General features: G+C 38.4%; 1 protein-coding gene across 2 annotated transcripts in view; it reads right to left on the bottom strand.

Annotated features, from left to right (window-relative positions):
- LOC137277299 (coiled-coil domain-containing protein 171-like) overlaps nt 1–19,037 on the bottom strand; it is a 119,815-nt gene that overhangs the window by 100,380 nt on the left and 398 nt on the right. The window contains exons 2-10 of one of the 2 annotated variants that reach the window (XM_067808957.1): nt 17,616–17,685; nt 17,109–17,271; nt 14,963–15,071; nt 9,438–9,517; nt 8,708–8,882; nt 8,277–8,389; nt 6,694–6,782; nt 2,485–2,525; nt 1,948–2,042 (exon numbers count right to left, since the gene is read on the bottom strand). In XM_067808957.1, coding sequence (XP_067665058.1) covers nt 1,948–2,042; nt 2,485–2,525; nt 6,694–6,782; nt 8,277–8,389; nt 8,708–8,882; nt 9,438–9,517; nt 14,963–15,071; nt 17,109–17,201 — 795 coding nt within the window. In that variant the 5' untranslated portion in view covers nt 17,202–17,271; nt 17,616–17,685. The remainder of the gene's footprint in view (nt 1–1,947; nt 2,043–2,484; nt 2,526–6,693; nt 6,783–8,276; nt 8,390–8,707; nt 8,883–9,437; nt 9,518–14,962; nt 15,072–17,108; nt 17,272–17,615; nt 17,686–19,037) is intronic. The other variant, XM_067808956.1, reaches the window with a different exon arrangement.

Below are 19,037 nucleotides of genomic sequence, written 5' to 3'. Positions count from 1 at the left end.
AATGTGAGTAGAGTCTGGACCCAATGGATGAGTTAGTGCTTGCAGCAACTAGTCATCCAGGTAAAGATGACAATGCCTTTCTTGCAACTAAGCTAACATGGTTGGCACGACCATGAGAATAGTGAACACCCTGAGGCCGAAGGGGAGCACCCAAAACTGGTAACAAATCCCATCGAATGAGACTGCAGGTAACACTTGAACAAAGGATGTATGGGCATGTGAAAATATGCATCCTTTAGGTCGATCGACGTGAGCTAATTGCCAGGTTGAACAGATAAGATCATAGAGCAAAGAGCATCTATCTCAAAGGATGGAACCTCTATCATACGATTTAACCCCTTGAGGTTTTTCAGAATGGGGGTTAAGACCTGACAGCTTTTCCCAAAGTTGAACACGCTCTCGAGAGGACTTCGACAGTTAAGTTTGAACCTCGTCTCGCAGAATTCAGTCCATGAATTCTGGCGTAAGGCATGAGAGTGTGCCTTATGCCAGTTAACTCACACCAGCCTTGCTACCTCCAACTCTGCCCATAGCAGGGCGAATCCTACCTGCCTCCCAAATATCCTCCGTAATGACCTGCTGTGCCCCCCAAAGCAATGTGACAATTGCCAGCCAGGTCTGCTGTGTCTGAGTTCCTGAACATGGACCACAGCCTGCTTATACCCATACCTGCACACATCACACGAATCACTAAGAATCCCAGGTCAGGTGGGCCTGAACGTCAGTGAGCTCCTGCAGCAACACAGCATTCACCATCTAGTTCCAGGACATATCGCTGTAAGGATCTCTGAGAATTGCGAGTTCATCAAAAACGTCTGTTGCATGTGGTAGGAGTATCTCAGAAGAGACAGACTTCAACTTCTGAGGAGACTTATGCTGGGAACTTGACAAAGTCTTCAAAAGTGAGAATTCCCTTTTCCCAACTGCCAGCATAGACTTGTGCTTCTTAGTCTGGGATGGCAGCAACTCTGAATATCATGACCTCTTCTGGCTGGAGACGGTAGATGTCACTGCCACTGTAGACTGCTCCCGGGAGCTGCTAGGTAACTAGAATGATGAATTTCAGCATCAGTCAGCAGACGGTTACTAGCACTGTTATGAATATTTTTCCCGACATGACTTGGTTATGGCTTCTATTATAATCTTTTGCACACATAAGAACAGCAAGTATATAATTACTGAATTGTTGAATAGTTTAAGTTTTACAAAGGATTTAATGGGAGCGGAAAGAGCAAACATCAATACAACAAACACAATATGAATGCAGGTCAACCGCATACTACTGATATTTTCAACACAAACAGGTTTTCATCAATTGTTATGAGACATGCAATGTTGGCTTCAAGTGAAAAGATGAAGGAAATATGTACAATTTGCTAGTAATTTTGTTACATGATTTAATTATACAGACCAAAAACTGGAGACAGCTGAAACTTAATGACCATAAGACTGAAAGGTAAAGGATATGAGTCGTATCGGGACCCCAGTGCCCACACGTCCGTAATCAAAGGCGAATAAGGAAAGAGGAGTATGTCATATCATGTGACTGATTTGCGTGGCAAACAAACAGGCTCAAGGGAGGCTACTCATGGTGAGAAGTGCATTTACATTTGCTTAAACAAAGGGAACTTTTAGGTTCCACTATGTTTGGATAGAAGAAGGAGACAAGCATCATAAGCATGACTCAGGATAAGGAAAAAAATCTTTGGTTTAACAATAAATAATGTTTACACAATCTGTTGACTGCTAACGAACATTTATGCACCATTGGTATACAGCAATCAGGAGTAGCACAAAACAAAGTAGCCAGATGTTTTACCATTCATCAAAAGACATCTCTTTGGAGCAGAGGATCACTAATGCCTTATGACAACCATCACAATGGTGACTCAACCATCCAGTGGACATGGCCACTAGTAGTAATGAAGTCAATGCATCAACCCTTACATCAATATCTTTCTTCATCTTCTCCTCTCGTTCCTTGCCATAATCAACTTCTGACAATGCCCTCCGCAGATGGTCTGACAAGCTCGTCCTCTCACCTGAAAAGAACATAAGGAAAACAGATAGATATTCTAGCAGTCTATGTATAAGGCCCATATATAATGCTTGTAACAAGTGTTTGCTGAACCGTTCATATGTTCAGGGTGGAATGGTCCAGAGAATGTTTGCAATTCCTCAAGGACTGACTCAAGCATCTGTTTCAATCACATACAAATAACCAGCCCAAATTAATGGACCTGTGATGAGCAAACTTAGCCCTGATACAGGAGCAGTTTCCCTGTTTTCTGTCATCGTAGTCATCAGCCTGCAGACTGACTGGACCTGCTGACCTACTTGTGACAAAGTGTTCTTCAGATGAAACTATCATCTAGTTACAAATGGTAAATGATGATGATGAAGATGATGATGATGATGATGATGATGATGCAGTCTATATGTTTTCAAGGTTGAGAACAATATTTGCTCCTGTAACATCCTTACTTTCCAGCTCCTGTATCTGCTCATGCAGGCCCGACACTGTGCTGGAAAAGATGACAAAGTTTTTTACAACCACAGAAACACTCAAAAGGTCACAGGTCCTTACATATATAACTTTGGTAAGATGAGTATCCTGTCAGCAATTCACCAAACATGTAGGAACATACTGACGATGTACTGTCAAAACAATTATTACTAACAGTTAAACATAAACGTGATAGTAACTATCTGGAGGGACCTGTCTTTCTTTACTTCCAAGTGAAGCAGTAGTAATCATATTATAAAATGGTTAAATTACAACAAACACAGTTTGTACACCACTGGACCAATTTCTCTAGAGTTACCAATAAAGTAGCATTAATGTCATGCCTTTTGACATAAAAACATTATCCAAACTCTGAAGGGCTTGTGTATACCACATTTTTCACTGAAGGTCTCGAAACTTGGGGAACAATAGAAAATCATGATACTACAGTGGTGATCAGAAATGGGGATAAAAGTCCGGTTGAAGAATGCCAGTATCCTGTTGCTAGCAGGCATGAGCTGTTGGCTTAAGTAAACAGATTTATGCCAGCTCTGAGAGAGATATGATGAGGCAGATTCAGCCAAAAACCTCTACAACTACTTATGTTAGATGTTTCCGCAGTTACATGTAATAACTGGTTCTCCCGGCATTACCCTAATGTTACATGTGTCTAATGTGTGAGATCAAGGCCAGTTCGCTTTGTCAGCTGGCCTACCTCATGTTACATGTGTCTAATGTGTGAGATCAAGGCCACTTCGCCTTGTCAGCTGGCCTACCTCATGTTACATGTGTCTAATGTGTGAGATCAAGGCCAGTTCACTTTGTCAGCTGGCCTACCTCATGTTACATGTGTCTAATGTGTGAGATCAAGGCCAGTTCGCTTCATCAGCTGGCCTACCTCATGTTACATGTGTCTACTGTATGAGAAAATGAAGGAGACTACCGTTTGTTAGTTGGCCTACCTAATGTTACATGTGTCCACTATGTGAGAAGATCAAGGCCACTACGCTTTGTTAGTTGGCCTACCTAATGTTACATGTGACTGCTGTGTGAAAGGTCTACCTAATTAAGATTGAAGACAGTTCTTGGTCACAAGCCTCTGTAAAAGCTTTGCACACTGCAATTTCGACTGTTTCAGTTACAGACTAATCAGCTATCTGGTATCTAGTGTTCAATCTCTCAAGAGTGTAGGTTGCAGTGTCTTAGTAAATCACAAATATTAATATGTTGAAAGGAAATACAACAATTTACCCAATTTGTCTACTGTCTTGTACACTGGAATGTAATACGTATAGAACATCAGTCATGCTAGCTGGGTGTAAAAGATTAAGTTTCTTCTGTGACTAACAGAACTGACACCACAGCCTCAGTACAGCTATTGACTGAGAGGTCCACACCATGGGGATTGTAGAGAAGAGAACAACAGATGAGTCATTTGACAAGTGATCAAGACACTACATAAAGCTTTAACATCTTTATAACTATAAACGTTCCGAACAAACTACACGAAGCTTCAACATGCATACATAATTGACATAGACACGATTAAGTCCTTCAACATTACACAAGTGATGCTTATAACACATTCAGCTTCAGTATCCTATACAAGTGATGAAGACACTTACTGACATAGACACAATTAAGTCCTTCAACATTACACAAGTGATGCTTATAACACATTCAGCCTCAGTATCCTATACAAGTGATGAAGACACTTACTGACATAGACACTCATAGACACGATTAAGTCCATCAACATTACACAAGTGATGCTTATAACACATTCAGCTTCAGTATCCTATACAAATGATGAAGACACTTACTGACATAGACACTCATAGACACGATTAAGTCCTTCAACATTACACAAGTGATGCTTATAACACATTCAGCTTCAGTATCCTATATAAATGATGATGACACTTACTGACATAGACACGATTAAGTCCTTCAACATTACACAAGTGATGCTTATAACACATTCAGCTTCAGTATCCTATATAAATGATGATGACACTTACTGACATAGACACGATTAAGTCCTTCAACATTACACAAGTGATGCTTATAACACATTCAGCCTCAGTATCCTATACAAGTGATGAAGACACTTACTGACATAGACACTCATAGACACAATTAAGTCCTTCAACATTACACAAGTGATGCTTATAACACATTTAGCTTCAGTATCCTATACAAGTGATGAAGACACTTACTGACATAGACACTCATAGACACGATTAAGTCCTTCAACATTACACAAGTGATGCTTATAACACATTCAGCTTCAGTATCCTATATAAATGATGATGACACTTACTGACATAGACACGATTAAGTCCTTCAACATTACACAAGTGATGCTTATAACACATTCAGCTTCAGTATCCTATATAAATGATGATGACACTTACTGACATAGACACGATTAAGTCCTTCAACATTACACAAGTGATGCTTATAACACATTCAGCCTCAGTATCCTATACAAGTGATGAAGACACTTACTGACATAGACACTCATAGACACGATTAAGTCCTTCAACATTACACAAGTGATGCTTATAACACATTTAGCTTCAGTATCCTATACAAGTGATGAAGACACTTACTGACATAGACACTCATAGACACGATTAAGTCCTTCAACATTACACAAGTGATGCTTATAACACATTCAGCTTCAGTATCCTATATAAATGATGATGACACTTACTGACATAGACACGATTAAGTCCTTCAACATTACACAAGTGATGCTTATAACACATTCAGCTTCAGTATCCTATATAAATGATGATGACACTTACTGACATAGACACGATTAAGTCCTTCAACATTACACAAGTGATGCTTATAACACATTCAGCCTCAGTATCCTATACAAGTGATGAAGACACTTACTGACATAGACACTCATAGACACGATTAAGTCCTTCAACATTACACAAGTGATGCTTATAACACATTTAGCTTCAGTATCCTATACAAGTGATGAAGACACTTACTGACATAGACACTCATAGACACGATTAAGTCCATCAACATTACACAAGTGATGCTTATAACACATTCAGCTTCAGTATCCTATATAAATGATGATGACACTTACTGACATAGACACGATTAAGTCCTTCAACATTACACAAGTGATGCTTATAACACATTCAGCTTCAGTATCCTATATAAATGATGATGACACTTACTGACATAGACACGATTAAGTCCTTCAACATTACACAAGTGATGCTTATAACACATTCAGCCTCAGTATCCTATACAAGTGATGAAGACACTTACTGACATAGACACTCATAGACACGATTAAGTCCTTCAACATTACACAAGTGATGCTTATAACACATTTAGCTTCAGTATCCTATACAAGTGATGAAGACACTTACTGACATAGACACTCATAGACACGATTAAGTCCTTCAACATTACACAAGTGATGCTTATAACACATTCAGCTTCAGTATCCTATATAAATGATGATGACACTTACTGACATAGACACGATTAAGTCCTGCAACATTACACAAGTGATGCTTATAACACATTCAGCTTCAGTATCCTATATAAATGATGATGACACTTACTGACATAGACACGATTAAGTCCTTCAACATTACACAAGTGATGCTTATAACACATTCAGCTTCAGTATCCTATATAAATGATGATGACACTTACTGACATAGACACGATTAAGTCCTTCAACATTACATAAGTGATGCTTATAACATATTCAGCTTCAGTATCCTATACAAGTGATGAAGACACTTACTGACATAGACACTCATAGACACGATTAAGTCCTTCAACATTACACAAGTGATGCTTATAACACATTCAGCCTCAGTATCCTATACAAGTGATGATGACACTCATTAAGATGATATAGTGTCAACAAATGGCAATTGTCTCAGACAAAGGAACCAAGTTAGATGTCTGAGACAAAAGTCAGTTCAACATGTCAAAGTTAGACAGTGTTTGATGTCTATATGTGATAAATGATGCGATCATTTTGTGTTGACAAACTTCCTGTCAGTGACAGTGACAGGACAGGCAAATGTCAGGTCATTTCTAAGACTCAAAGCCTCTGGGCAACATCGTCAGCACTGTGTACTATCAAGTGGGGACATCACATGACTGACTTCAAACGAAAACACTTTCCCTACCTCTGGTGCTGTTTGAGGAGAGCTTCCAATTTCTCCTTCTCTGTCCTCATCACCTCCTGGTCGTTCTTGTGGCGGTTCAGCAGGAACTCCTGTCACAGCAACCCGAAGTTATCAATACATTGGGACTGGTGATAAAACTTATTTCTTCATCAGCTATAATGACCTTTCAAAATATATCTAACAAAAAATTACAAAAGCTGGAAAACAGATGTGTATATGTACATGGTGATGTCTCAGTCATAAGTAACACCGTACACATACAGGAAGTGTGTATTTTTACCTTGACATCAAAACACAGAGATCTTATAATTTTTTTCAAATTTATTTTCTACTTTTCAATGAACTAAAGAATTCATTCAGTGGAATGCATAAAAGGATATTCTGAAAAGCATGCTTACTTGTAAAATTGGCCAAAACATTTAAAAGAATACAAATAGCTGCTACAAACAATAGATCAAACTACAAATGGCAATTGGGTCACTCAGCCAGGTATGGTGATGAACCATCACCTCATCTGGCATGAAATTATGCGCCACTAGCTGGCACAAGGGGTCATCTCAAAGGTATGACCACCCAAAGATTGACAGGATAGGGTATTATTTGTAAATTGTTATGACTTCCACATGCATTTCCACAGTTTAATTCCTCTAAGGGATTATCATATATTAGCTCATATCTCTATCCCCCAGCCTGACTCTAACCATCATCTGCTACACCGGTTCTGGTTTTGCTTTTGAGACAACCCCTCCTAACCGTTCCTTCTTATAGTGATAGTGAGTACTATATCCGTTATAGTTTTAGCATGAAAATTTTTTTTTTTTTCATCGGCTCTCATTAGTAATGGAGGGAAGTCTAATTTCAAAATTTCATTTGTAATATAATATCATCGCACACTACTTTGTACACAATCATGGTCTCTTCCAAATCAGCACTGCTTATTTTTGCACTAATATCTCCTCTTTACATTTCCAATCTCACTACCACTGGAACTGTAGCTATGCACTTTCACATATCAACTACAAAAATTGTAGAGATTTTTTTTTTCTATTTCCGACAGAACAGTGCTGTCACATACACGATTACCATGTGTGATGTAGTTTTCAGCCATGGTCATTTCTCAAAACCTTCTCTGAAGATATTTCAGGAACAATGTAATTTTTGGGGTAAAATTTATATTTTATACTTATCATGACTCATGCTTATTATGCTTGTCTCTTTCTATCTGAACATTCTCTTCAATGAAGAGAACTCCAAGGGATTCAAGTGTTCCACCATGTTCCGATAGAAGAAGACCCTACCCTACCCTGATACCCGTTATGTTAATTCCTGACATTAAATCTGTAAGAAATGGCAACATATTCTTCAGCTCAGAGACTAAAACTGGGTGTAACATTTTATCCCATATCATGTGTATGTAAGTTTGAAAAGTGGTCAAAGTGTCAAGGTGACCTTGAAAAAAAGTCATGGCTGGCGTGTGATCAATCCCCGAATGTAGGATGTCACCAAATTTGAAGACACTGGGAACTATAGTACATCAGATATTGCATTAAAAAAGAGAAACAGTATATCAACAACAGTTTGACCTTTTCCTCCAGCTCCTTCCTCATCTTCATTTCAGTGTCTTCACTGGACTTGTGGACTGCATGTACTTGTTTCTGAAGGGCTTGCATTTCCTCTGACACTTCACTGATCTTCCCTGTAGCGATGGAAAGATAACACATGACATACCAGCTCTTGCTTTGACACAGCAAATGACCTTCAGATGACGTCATAATTATTATTGCAATCATACTTAAAGAGTAGATTTCAGACAGTCGTAGGTCTGATCAGACCAGAGCAGAGGAATGATGCTGGAAACAAATTCATCACATTATCTGGAACATTCCAGCTAACACCTATCAACACATGACTCATATACTGGTGTTAAATCCATAGAGTAGATTTGTCAACAATCTCTGTCCAACCAAAATGGCAATTTAGCACCTAATGTTCCATAATGAGATGGTGCACCTACGTTTCAGGTCATCATTTGTCTCCATTAGAACCGCCTCTCTCTCCATACTGGCCTGCTTTTGCTGACTCAGCTCCCTCCTTGCCTTTGTCAGTTCGAACTCCAGACTGTGACGGGTTGCCTCCCCCTTCTCAATCTGGGAGCCCATTCTGGCCAAATGACCTTCCAGTGTAGTGACCTTACAATCATAGACAACACAGGGCTTTTAAAGCAAAACTACATGTAAGGAAGACACACAGAATACCACGGCAGTAACTTGAAACCATGAGAAATGTCCTGCTGTCAGTTGACAACTGGGCATTCCAGTGGGAGAGTGTATAGTACATCAGCTTCAGTTAGAAGGGACCTTCAAGGGATTTCAAGTGTGTCACTATCTTCACACAGAGGGAGGAGATAAGCATATAAGCATGAGTCAAGATAAGGAAAACTTCATCATTACACTCCAGTAATTAGTCATTAATACATGTAATAAAGTTACTGCTGCCCTGTTTACAAGTACACAAAAACAGATCAGAGGCTGAAGTAATAAACCACACATAAACACTAAACATCTGGTGTCACCTCATCTACCTGCACACTGCCCCTACCAACAGAGAATAATAACAAAGGGCAAGAATTTTGAAAGTGTACAGCTGTGTCAATATTGCTTTGTGTGCTGGTCAAAAGCTATAGTGTGGACATTCTTTCTGCTGTCATGTTCTGCTGTATCATAACGCCCATCACACAACCATACCTCATTATTAGATCGACTAGCAGCTTCCAGACGCTCCTTTTCTGCAGTGTTCAAGCGACGACGAAGTTGATTTGTGAGATCTGAAATAAGATGAAAATAGGGTAAGAATATTCACTGCAGTAACTTGCATGGTTTGTCCTTTCAACAGCTTGTTCAAACTGTATGACATTCTTGCTATGATTGTAACACTCACCTTGCTAACATTGTAATACTCACCTTGATTGTAACACTTACCTTGACTCTAACACTTACCTTGCTAAGATTGCAACACTTTCTTTGACTGTAACACTTATCTTAAATGTAACACTTACCTTGATTCTAACACTTATCTTGATTCTAACATTTACCTTGATTCTAGAACATATGTCATATTTGGGATTTCACTTTCTTAGTAACTTCTAACACTTACCAGGATTACTTCAGAGGACTGCATGATCTTTATAGTTTAAGCAGTATGTATTCTTGAACATTCTGCTTGCAGGAATTAGGATTCCTTTCCTTAAGTTTTATGTCATTGTCATCAAATCGTAATTGTAGAAATACATTTTCTCGACTTTTAACAGATGTACGGAAGATGCCACTTCCCTGAGCAGATTTTTCTTACATCTATGTGAACTGAATTTTTGTCACAACATCACAACTGAATGCACATGATTCTGTCGTTTACCAGCTTAACAACATTTAATTGTGTGTTTTTAAATATACCACAGACGATAAAAGCATCGTAAGCAGGAAACTGCCCAGTGGCTGGCCGTGTCCACAAGACAGCCGTGTCAACTGTCTGTATATACTGCCATCTCCAAACTCATTAGATGGGTATCCTGTCTCCTATCTGTATATTCAGGGCAAATCAACTGCAGTCATTAGCTATGCCTGACCGCATTCGGCCTCATCTTCATTCCGGTTTAATCATTGCTGGAAAACAGTGTCGTGTGTGTGACACAATCAACTGCATAACCTATCTGAAATTTATTTGTGTTTCATTCTGTCAGAAGACAAATACAATTCGCCGTACTGAAGAATTTTAAACATGCAACTGTGTCAGAGAATTTATCACCATTTCCATACTTATACTAAACACATATAATACATTCAGCGAAAGGTTATGTAATTATGACAAATAATGCAAAGCTCCCTGGAATAAGCATATTCCTTCATTCTGCAGATGATGGCTGAAAAAGGCTGTTCAAACCTAACATGCTGGACTGGGGCTGGTTGTCTTCCGCTGTCCATGCCAGGAACGAAAACCCTTCCTATTTCACATGGAATATATTTTCTGTATTGTCCTTTTAAGGTATTGGTTTTACTAATAAATACTGTTTAAACCATCTACCAAAGTATATATATATATAGCATCTCACCTGTATATTCAGTGATACCCAACTACAGTCGTTAACTATGCCTGGCCGCATTTGGCCTAGTCTTCACTCCAGCATAACCATTACAGGAAAAAAACCAGTGTCACGTGTGTGTACAATAAATTGCGTAATCTAACTGAAAGTTAATTGTGTTGCATTCTGCCAAAAAGATGAGCCAGGAAAAACACAATTCACTGCACTGATGTATTTGAAAAATGTACCTGTGTTTCCTAACCATAACTGTACTACATACATATAAAACATTCAGTGAAAGGTTCATACACTTTTTTTGTTGTAACAAATAATGCAACGCTCCCTGGAATATACGTGTTCATTCATTCTGCTGACTCCAGGCGGAAATGGGCATTTGACCGTTCCCAGTCCAACGCAGAATGCAGGACTATACATGAGGCTGGTTGTCTTACCTTGTCCATGCTGTCTTCCAGGAACGAAAACCTTTTCTGTTTCAGGCATATACATAGAATATATGTTACGGTTAAGAATTTGCCATGACAAAATTGGGGGCTCGTCCGGGATATAATTTATTTGACATTTAAGACCATTTGCGAAGTTTATTTCAAAATTCTGCAAATTTGCAACAAGTTAATTGTGGAACCAGCAAAATAGTGTTTGAACTTGAGAAGTTTGTATTGTCCCCTGACTCTGAGACAATTAGTCAGCTGAGGAAATCAGATTGCAAATTTCTTCACATCTCAAATTTGATGCCAAACCTGCAATGAGGAAATTTCAGATTTTGAAAATTGTGTTGAATAATTATATTGATGAGGAAGTTTTTGAAGATGATGTTTTAGAAATGGTGCCAGAGGAATATTCAGACCAGTTGGAAATGAAAAAATTAGAACTGAAAAGGCTGGAAATGGGAAAAGAGATGGAAACGAAAAAGTTTGAGATGGAGAAGGAAAGAGAAAGAACAGAAAAAGAAAAAGAAAGAGAGAAGAAGAAAGGGAAATGAAAACGTTTGAGATGGAGAAAGTAATAGCAAGAGAAATAGAACTGAAAAAATTGGCAATTGGCAGGGAAATTTAGTTGAAAAAACTTGAAAACCATTCTCAACCCTCAGATTCTTCCTCATTTGACATTGCAAGGCATGCTAGGCTTGTACCGCCTTTTAATGAGACAGAAGTAGACACGTATTTTCTACATTTTGAGAAAGTTGCTGAAAATCTTAAGTGGTCTAGGGAATCATGGACTATGTTATTGCAAATTGTTTTGAAGGGTGAGGCTCGGGATGCTTATTCAGCCCTGTCAGTACAACAAAGCTCAGACTATGATCTTGTCAAGAGTACACTTTTGAAAGCTTATGAGTTAGTGCCTGAGGCTTATGGTTAGAAATTCAGGAATGCTCACAAAAGGGACACATACTAACTGGAGTACATATTTCTACATTTCTGTCAACGCCTGATCTACTGCTGCCTGACCTTTCGCTGTGTTACATTCTGCGTAACACTTTCTCTCTCGCACTAAGACTCTGGTGAGCTTGCTATATTATATTCTGTGACCCATTGCCTTAGATTGCCTCATTTGTATTACATTTGAAATCAGTATTGTGATATTGACTTGTGACTTTGTATAACTTGCTCTCTTTGCTAATAATAATATTTTAATGTTTTAGACTTGTTTTGTTCTGTTTTGTTGGTTCACAGGGGATTTCTTACATCGTTTGCCATGGCAAATTCTTAACCATAACATATATATATATACAAAAAAGTGCCAAATTTTACCTGAAATAGATCTGGTATTGTGTTGTTAGTTTTGTTGTAGAAAAGGTATGTATGCATGTATGTATGTATTCGTGCTAATCAAAGTTACCTGTATGGGTACAGGGTTAGTGAAACAACACATTCTTACCTTAGTAATGAGAGGGTTAACTTTTTAGTAGAGAGTAGGTTTATTGAGACAGGCTAGGTTATAAATAATATATTAGGTTTAGGCTTCAGTGGGCTGGTCCATTTAGCTCTTGAGGGGTGAGGATCCATCAGGCATGCTTCTTCCACAATGTCAAGTTATGGGACGGGCTGGTGCATGGGCCTCTCATGGGCAGAGGGATCAGTCCACTGAACTTTCTTTTTGTAGGCACTTATTGGGTACTTTTTAAGCATGGTTTTTATAGGGCTAGAATTAAAGGTAAGGGAAATAAAAAGGCATAATATTTTTGTTAAGTTTTTGTTTTCTTTTGCAAGGGAACATTATTGGCGGGGGGAGGAGTAATGAGTCAGGATAATAATAAGGGGCAGTAGGATATGTTTTTCCAATAGGGTTTAGATATTTATTCATTTTTATTTAAGATCTTTGAAGGAAATATTGATTTTATTGGTTGTTGATTTTGTTTTTTGGGAGCTGGAAATAAATTAATTTTGTTTATAAAAATCTTGTGTTTTGTATCATTGTGGATTTGAACCTCTGAATCCTGCGGAACTGAGGACCCAAAACAGGATAGTCCTGTTACACTTTAATATCATATCACCGACATGATACACAATTCTTCAGAAAATGATGATGATTTGTAGAATTAACATGAGCTTACCGATATAATGCGTAATGAATCGGCCTGGTCATCTGGAGTTAGGTTCAACTTACTTATATGCATCATCATTATCAACTAGTCATCATGTGCAAGCTGGACCGTACAGAGAAACACCATCCTCAATTTGCAATAAGCACACATGTGATCAGTGAGCCGTTTGAGCGGCTCTCCAGAATCCATAAAACAGTGTGCATCTAATTAGTTTGTTTTCTTCTCAACTTCTGTCATTTTACAAAATGTTGTAGGAAAGTGTTACATAAGCATCCAAATCAACATCATGTATTTACGGTGGTCTCAAAAGAAACATCCATTTTACTCTTAAGAGGTTCAGAAACGTTTGCATTTGGTTTGGTTCCAATGGTGAACACTAGCTAGGACTACAAGTCTGTTTGCTACAATCGTCTTGAAAATGAATTATTGCAGATTTTTACCCTTGGAGATATTCACAAAGATATGCATCACAGCCTATAATTCATACATTAAAAACATTTTTGAGGTGTGTTTACAAACTCAGTGTGTATACCGATGAAACTGCGTGCTCACTTCCAATAACACTTCACACACAAGGGGTTCATGCTTCATTTGATGGCTGAAACTGTCGTGCACGCTTACAGGGACTGTATATTCTGTAAAAATTCATACAAGGCTATTGCAGGCATGAGCTGACACGTATTCTTGAAGATACGATATCGACATGTCAACACCATGAGCTGTAATGAAATATCGAAGCAAGCATTCAAATTTAAGACTAATTTTGATTAGCACGAGATGTCAGCTAAGGCTGACACTGACTTCTTTTTTTTTCAGTGTGCTGGGTGAAGTTACACAATGGGCGTACGTCACTGTCAGAAAATATGCAAATGACTTAATGGTATTCCCAGGATTACTTTTGACGAAGTTGTTAAGTTCTGATTCATGCAAGATCCAAGATGGTGGTAGGGGTCATATTAGTTTCAAAATATTCTGTAACTTTCTGCAAAGATCAATACATTAACATTTCCAGTAGTAATTCAATAAATCACCTTTTCATGAGTGATGAAGTGGTTTTTGTGTAACTGGCATATGTAAACAGCTGACCCTGGGCGTGTTATTTCTGCTTTCCCGATGTTTTCATGTGCCGAAAAAATAGGGAGGTCCAGTATGCAACAACTTAGTTGGACAAACAACCTGTATTCAGCAAGTTGTAATCTATTCAGTGCAAATGACGAAAAGCATGGCATCCGAGATCGAAAAACCTGTTCATTCACGATTGGCAAATACCCCACCAAGACGCTTTACTTAATCTGCATCGTGTTTGCACCCAAATGAGTTGATTCCACGGTGATTGAATTAACTAGGGGGAAAGCGCTTCAGTTAGTACCGCGGTGTGCACCGTCTCGTGAACAAGAGACGATAGGCCGTCTCGCGTACACGTTACGTCTCGGCCTGTTTACCTTGCTAGGACAGGAGCATGTTCCTTGACTTGCCTTGCTAAGATAGCAATACCTACTGTCCTAAGATTATAACTCTTATGACCTAACACTATTTTAACACTGACCTTCCTAAGTCTGTAACGCTTACCATGCTAAGATTAATAACACCTTGTTTAGCTTGCTCTACTAACTTCTCAACTTTCCACGTACCTTGCTCAGATTGTAAATCCAACTTCAGTTGCTTCACTTGGATTCTCAACTGACTCATGTCCACATCATACTGACCACTGATTTCCAGCAGAGAAGAAAAGCCACCACTCTACAATGTTGACATAATACACAGTTTACAAAACATTACAATCTATGTGACTTAAGTACAGGCATTGTGGAAAGACTCATGGGCGGAAAGACTTCGAAAACACTTTCACATATTTACGTAAGTAAAAACTACAGAAAGGCAGTATACAATAGAGGTTACTTGGTCAGACCTCATTACATCAAATCTTGCCTGTTGAAACTTTGAGATACTTAGACATTTGAGGTAATGAAGTATGAACCTCCACACAGATGATCAAGTAATGGTACTTAATCTGTTATAGATACATAGCAATAAAACTGAATATCAACAATATTAGGATACAACAAACTGCTACTTCTACCTCAAACTGGTTAATGTCTTGGATATTGAGAGCACTTTCATATGGCTCCGACTTTAATACAGCGTTGATGGTAACTTTTTGTGTAAACAGCAAGAGCCAAAACGTTTTTCCATGTCTATTCATGTTGTTTCATTCAGGAAATACAATTTGCTCTACCCCAGTGTGTTTTGTAACAAAGTATAGTTTTGCCCTGAACTGCTTATAATTAAAGCATGTGGACACTAGTTCAGGGCAAAACTATACCTTACCTTACCTTATAATTACGATTAATCTAAGACAGAAAACAAATGGTATCAGTGACCTAAATTAAAAATCCTCACAATGGGCTGACCGACGTTCTGTTTTATTTTCCTGTCTGTCCCCCTACATCAAGGCAAACGTTACAAGAAAAACAAATGATAAACAATTTGATGATGGCTTACGTTTCGGTTAAATATATTCTCTAAATTATTTCAACTGCAACTGTTATTAATGTAAACCAGATGGGGCAATATCAACGTCACATTTCCACAACCAACATAAGTTTAGATCAGAACATCCAGGTTGCATTGTAAACATAACGAACGTCATGTCAGAAAACAGAAACGTAATGTTTCCACCAGTGACGTTAGCTGAGTGAAACAACTGCAAATCAAGAAACAGTGTGCTACAGAGTAGTTTGTTGCATACGGCTGTGCGATGTGATGGCGACTAAAAGGGATCGTGACCAGCATTTACACTGTAATGGAATGCAAAAGTGTTTGATTACAAGGTCACACTGACGTAATGCAAAGAATGCACATTATTACTGGATGAAGTATAGTTGGTGCCTTTGATGATCTTCCACCAAAGCATCTTAGAATTGTTTATGAAGACAAGTATAACCACGCTATTTAGAACTGAAAATCTATTACAACATTTAAACATTACAATTGGATTACATGAGATGTTAAGAACTGAGTGAGCAATTGGTTCAAATTCCGCTCTACTTTTACAGTGATATAGAATGTTTAAGAAACATAAGTGACAGACATATAAGAAGGATACCAATATGTCAGATAGCATTTTATGACTCTCAGAGTCCTCATTGCTGCAAATTCCAGTAGCAGCTGAAAGGTACCAGCTTTAAGGTACCAGTTGAAAGGTACCAACTTTAAAGGTACCAGCTTTAAAGGTACCAGCTTAAAAAGGTACCTGCTGTACCAGGTTCTTCAGTTAAGTTCCAGATTGGATCAAGTCGAGTGAGTGAGTGAGTTTAGTTTTACGCCGCACTCAGCAATGTTCCAGCTATATGGTGGCAGTCTGTAAATAATCAAGTCTGGACCAGACAATCCAGTGATCCCCAACATGAGCATAGATCTGTGCAATTGGCAACCGATGAGATGTGTCAACCACCCTGTCAACCAGTCTGACCACCCGATCCTGTTAGTCCCCTCTTACGACAAGCTTAGTCACCTTTTATGGCAAGCATGGGCTGCTAAAGGCCTACTCTAACCTAGACCTTCACGGGTCGGGTAAAGTCTAATGTTGAAGAGAGCACTCTGTCCATTTATCTCAATTTGACACAAGCTGATACAAGTTGGTTAGGTGTGGTGGTGGAGAGAAATGGTGTAATCAAGCTGACAGGTTTAAAACTGTATTTGTTTCAATGTCTAAATTACAAACACACATGCTTCACCATGCATCAACTGCTAACAAAGTATGATAAGTTAGTGTACCTTATCCATTTGTCCCTTCAACACTGGTGACTCTGTCACATACTTATTAGACAAGCTGTTTGAGGTGTTGTCCTGTCGGCTGGAGTCCATCATGGGAGTGTCTTACTGAGTCACACCAACTGCAGCTAATGGTGTTCACCAACGTCATATGCACATCAGTAGTCTGGGCAACAATCAAAAGACAGATTATTGGTATTTGCCATTTTTGGCATAGTTACGACAGATCTTTTAACTGGAAGTAAAACCAGTCATGTTATGGCCATTAAATTTAAAGTTAGAATACACATGATAGAAGTTGGTTTCTAAGCAATATTCATAAACTGCCTAGAATTACTATATGTGGGAAATATGAAGTGAAATTTGGATTCAATGCTTTTAAAACTACAAAGTATAAATACTGTCTGAAATTTGTTCGTACATCATGATGTCACTCACACTCAAAACATGTTGGCTTGACTGTCATCAAGAAAGAAATGACTTTAAGTAAAAACATTAATGTCAACTAACTTTTGTTAGTCCATTTTTCTTTTGAGTTTGCCTTGTGTTTTTTTTATGGTGGTTCACTATGTCCAGTCAGCTGAAAATTATCCAAAAAGATCATATTTCAAACGTAACCATGTTTACACACCTAATAGTTGACTTAAAATACTGAAATGTGGAGAATGCATGATATGCACTGGCCGGAGATCAGTGACATAACCTTTCAAATGACACCAACAGTCATAAATCTATGTATGACACATTCTGGCATTTACATGTTTTCCATGACAGTGCATTCTTCAATTTTAGCATCAAAACATTGGCAGACTACCTCTACACTCATAAGCAGAACCATGGAAACTTCCTGTCACAACCAAATTTAGACACTTAAATCTTGAACCTAGAATCTTAGCACACACTTCAAGATCAGTCTTACAGCATCCCGTTTCCAGAATGATTCCCTGATTCAACCTGATATAATAAACAAAATGAAAACGACACATCACGACCACTGACTTCACTTGATCATGTGACAGTCTTCAGCAATTGATCATTTCACCTCTACATCTACAGAGTCATGCAAAGAGTATTCGGCAACATGACGTCATGTCCACTGACTAACATGCAGCATAAACAATTTTCTTGAAGTGAGTTTAGCATGATCTTTGTAAAATTTGACAGGAAAATGTGAATCATCTCTACTCTGAAAGAGGTAGATGAATTTCTTGCATGTTTTCAAAAAGGCTTCAGACTTATAAATTTGCCTGTATGATTTCCCCAAATTGTGAATCACATGGCGAGCAAACCTTCGTAGTTGCATCTGCTACCTTTCTTGACACAGGCAAGTTCGGTTACAACGGCGGCCTTCCTGAATGGTTACTGTGAGAATGCGGAGCCAGCAAAGCGAGGTAATAAAATTATTGGGCCGACTCGTAGATGCGTCACAGGTATAATGGAGACTTATTGGAACGTATACCCTGGAGATATCAAAGATGAAATAAACAACAGAAAATGAAACAGAATTTATCTGATACTAGGAAAGATCATTCCTCATATATGCAAAATTTGATTTGGATCTTATGAAAGATAAATTAATGGCATTTGTTTACACTACACTGAATTTATGTCAAGTGTCCGAACATAAGTACCACGGGTTTGTACCTGTAATAAAGGCTATATAATCAATCATCTTTCACCTCAGTGGTCTGCCAGTAACTGATCGATTATGAACTATCACAGAGACCATATTGTATGGTCTCTGCTATCACGTGTAGTTCATGACTATCTCGTGTAATTTGAACTAAATTCCACAGTTTCACTAACAGTTTCAGAAGTTATGAATGCAGCGGGCAGTGATACATAGTATTGTGATTACTGAAGTACTGTACCTTTGACCTGTATAAAAATTACAATCCTGCGCTTATCCCGATTTCCGAAGCCAAGCCAAAA

The sequence above is a fragment of the Haliotis asinina genome, chromosome 3, assembly GCF_037392515.1.
Source record: "Haliotis asinina isolate JCU_RB_2024 chromosome 3, JCU_Hal_asi_v2, whole genome shotgun sequence".
Classification (NCBI taxonomy): Eukaryota; Metazoa; Mollusca; class Gastropoda; order Lepetellida; family Haliotidae; genus Haliotis; species Haliotis asinina.
This window is presented reverse-complemented; position numbering and strand designations above follow the sequence as displayed.